General features: G+C 40.0%; 1 protein-coding gene across 1 annotated transcript in view; it reads right to left on the bottom strand.

The window, feature by feature from the left end:
• Positions 1-3575, bottom strand: part of vps13c (vacuolar protein sorting 13 homolog C) — a gene marked incomplete in the record, with an annotated part of 84931 nt that overhangs the window by 34808 nt on the left and 46548 nt on the right. The window contains 4 exon segments of the mRNA XM_014028527.1: positions 608-729; positions 930-1038; positions 1121-1262; positions 2681-2985. Of these exon segments, the coding sequence (XP_013883981.1) occupies positions 608-729; positions 930-1038; positions 1121-1262; positions 2681-2985 (678 nt within the window).

Genomic DNA, 3575 nt, shown 5'->3' with positions numbered 1-3575 from the left:
GTATTTAAATATTGCTAATAGACCAGTTGTTTTTATCCATATCTAACTATAGCAGAAATGTTCTTAGCAGTCAGTTTTAAACTTAATTTAATTTCTGGAAATCCTCTAACGACCCAAAATCTGGAGTTTTACGACCCACCGTTGGGGCTTAACCCCAATTTGTTGTAGATGAAACCTTAAAGTGCCTGTGACATCAATTTTTAATGTAAGAAAAGTGAATGCATTTTTGGAAAAACAACATAAACATATTACAAAATGAATTTCACATTGCTCAGATGGACAGTTGTTGAGATATTTACATGTGAAGTAACAGGAAGTGATGTCAGAGGATAATGTCTGCATGTGAATATTTAAAAAAATAATTTTACCAATTATTTTAATATTTGAGATGAATCATCCTACTTACAATGTGTTAACATTTAAGACCTCTGAAAGATTGATTTAAGACATTTTAAGGCTAATTAAGGCCTTATTTTTGGATTGATGAATTCAATGACTTTTAAGACTTTTTAAGGATCTGCAGGAACCCTGTTAATGGAGATATGATCAGGACTGTGGGTGTCCTCGCTGTGTTTTGTTCAGAAGTTCAGCTGATTTGACTTTGTACCTCTTTGACTTCAAAGTTGAGCAGAACATTGATGGCGTTCTCAGCCAGTCCTCCACTGGTGGCAGTCGCCTGTCCATCAGGTCTGGACTGTAACGACTTCACTTCCACCTGCTCTGCCTTTTCTGTGGAGGTGAACACAGGTTACCTTCTGCTGAATACAACTAATGGAACTCATCATTAGCAAAATATTTCAAACAGACACACTGGCTAAAAGTCAAAGTTTTATTTTATTGTAAAGTTGACTTTGCAACATTTGCTAAAAAAAGTGAAACCACAGTATTTCCAGTAGAAACAGTCGTGAAGTCTCCAGGTTTAAACTCACCCTGGGCCGCCTGTCCTTTCACGTCCATGTTGTGTTTCTTACTTCCCTCCCCGATGTTCTCCACCAGAATCTTCATCAGGACACCGAGGTCTTCTTCACCCAGACTTATCTACAGAACCAATGACACACGTTCACACCCTGCTACAAGTAAAAACTCTTCTTTAGATCAACAGCACACATGAGAGACGTACACGAAGGGACTGGAGAAGACCCTGGACCCGGACCCCGGGGAGCTCGGAGAACCAGGAACCAGACAGGTTTCTGATGACCAGCAGCTCCAAGTTGATTGGCTGAAGAATCTCAATGTCTTGATCAGAGGAGTTCAGAGTTTTCCTAAAAATACAGCGAAGTTTTACTGAGGTGTGTTGAAACTTCACCAGGTTTGATTGTGTTTAAAAAACAAAAATGTTTCATCCTGTAAAAAAAATTTGAAGACACTTCYCCGCCCCGAAGATTGATTTTAAATACACAAATACTTAAATAAATACAGTAATGGGCAGTGCTAATTCAAAATGTAGTTGGGCAATTTCTGAAGCGCTTAAGTCCGCAAGTTTAAAAGTACATATTCTTCATAAAACTTAGCGGAAGCTAAACATGAAACGCAAATCTGTCTCCATTCACCAGAAAACATTCCAGTGATACCAAAAGACAGGTCAGCAGCACAATACTGCCAACTAGTGGAATGATCAATTCCTTTCACAAACTGGCTCATATTGTCGCAGTTTGGGGAGGTGATTTGTTGAAACAGACTTTTGATTCATGGTGTTAAGAAATAAACTAGTTGTGGATTGTTAGCTCTGCTGCTTCTTGGTCGTTTTCTTATGTTTATGGCAAGGCTTCGGTAAGAAAGCATGCAGATATATTAGCGATTTTAAACTGTTTATTGTAAAACTGAAGCGATGCATTCTGGGTAGGCTACAGGACAAAAAGTAACTCTTGTTCACTTCCAAATAAGAGTGTAAATTTAAACTGTTTTGTGTGAGTTTCAATATGATGTGGGACAGCGAGTTGGTGGTAAAAATGTGGGTCATAAATTAATTTCTCCCTCTATCCTCCCAAAGCTCATATAAGTATATAATATAGCTCCAACTGCTTCCTGCCAAGCAAAGAATTGTGGGAACTAAATTACTAAATTAAAACCGTCACAAAGAAGGACGGTCAGCCACATAACGTAGTGGATATAGACGACACTCTTTCTTTATTTTAGACAAATTTGACGATTGACCTCGAAACTTTATTTGCGATTAGCAMTACTCAATTCTAAATTTAGAAAGTGCAAATCCGCACATCATTTGTAGAAATTAGTAAAACCCCTAAAGCGCGGAGGAGAAATTTAGGTCCRCAATTAACGCATTTGCRCTTTAGGGGACTGATGYCCACCACTGAATAAATKGATAAAARATMAATAATATCCCTGGAAAACGTCTGAAGAAAGGTTGAGGGTACCATTAGTTACTAACTGAAATTCCAACAACCATCAGCCAAGGTCTTTGAGACTTCCTGTTCCAACAGTCTAAGCCATGGGTGCCCAAACCTTGACCCTGAGAGGGCCAAAATCTATCCGAGGTCTACGGGTAAAATGCAGTAATATAATCCATGAAATGCAAATTTCACACACTTAACTAAGACATCTGGTTTGAGAAAGTAGAATATCATTTTCCTGCTTAGACCATTTTTTACTCGTCATTAAGCTGTTTGTTGGATTATTCCTCCTCTCCTCCACTTGGTRCAGAGAAATCTGATGTTGATACCTGCCGAGTTTCAGCTGCGTCAGCTTGACAACCATCTTTTCCAGCACAGCTGGCAGAGAGAAGCCTTTAGCCGGCTGCAGGGAGAAGCTGTTCCCCACCGTGATGAGACCCAGATCGATCACCAAAGCATTATGGGAGGTGGAGGACTGAGGGATGATGATGAGCGGAGCCTTCAGCCTGACGTCCATGGCCAGACGGAAACTTTTCTGGGCAAAGTCTCGAACACTGGACGCTGCCTTCTCTGCTGCCTGAGCCGTGGCTGTGCTTAGAGCCTCTTTAGCTGTCTGGAAGTTGTCAACAAACATCTGAAAAACAACCAGTCAGGAGTCAGATGTCCAACACCATCAGCATGGCATAAAAAAGATTTTACAGAGACGCCTTGAAKGAGCAAACAGAGGTGAGGCGTTCACTGCCTGCATGGCACATACACGTTTGTTTCTGTTTCATAAACCTGACAGAATAATATGAACCTACAACTGTCCCTCTGTTCACATTTCAGCTTTAAACTCTGATTTCACACATTTAACAATACAAAACCTTTACACTCGAGAAGAATTCAAGCTCTGATGTTCCTTTGAAATGTTCTCTGAGCAGAGATACAAGCTGCTGAAGGTTCATATCACATAGTCCAACATTTATGAAACAAGAATGAGTTCAGAAACATCTTAGGGCAGAATGTGAGGYTACACAGGCAGAGGTCATGTGACTGAAGAGGCGTGGCAGTGGAAGAATGAGTTTTGTGATGGCAGCTGAGTGAGTTGCATAGCACATATGAAGGGAGTGAGGTCTGGTTGCTGTTGTGCATGAAAAGCATTCCTTGATTTGATTTTGATTTGATTTGATTTATTTATTTAACAGGAAAAGATTACTAAAAATCAAGCCTGACTCAGCATAA

This window comes from Austrofundulus limnaeus, unplaced genomic scaffold (genome assembly GCF_001266775.1).
Source record: "Austrofundulus limnaeus strain Quisiro unplaced genomic scaffold, Austrofundulus_limnaeus-1.0 Scaffold776, whole genome shotgun sequence".
Classification (NCBI taxonomy): Eukaryota; Metazoa; Chordata; class Actinopteri; order Cyprinodontiformes; family Rivulidae; genus Austrofundulus; species Austrofundulus limnaeus.
This window is presented reverse-complemented; position numbering and strand designations above follow the sequence as displayed.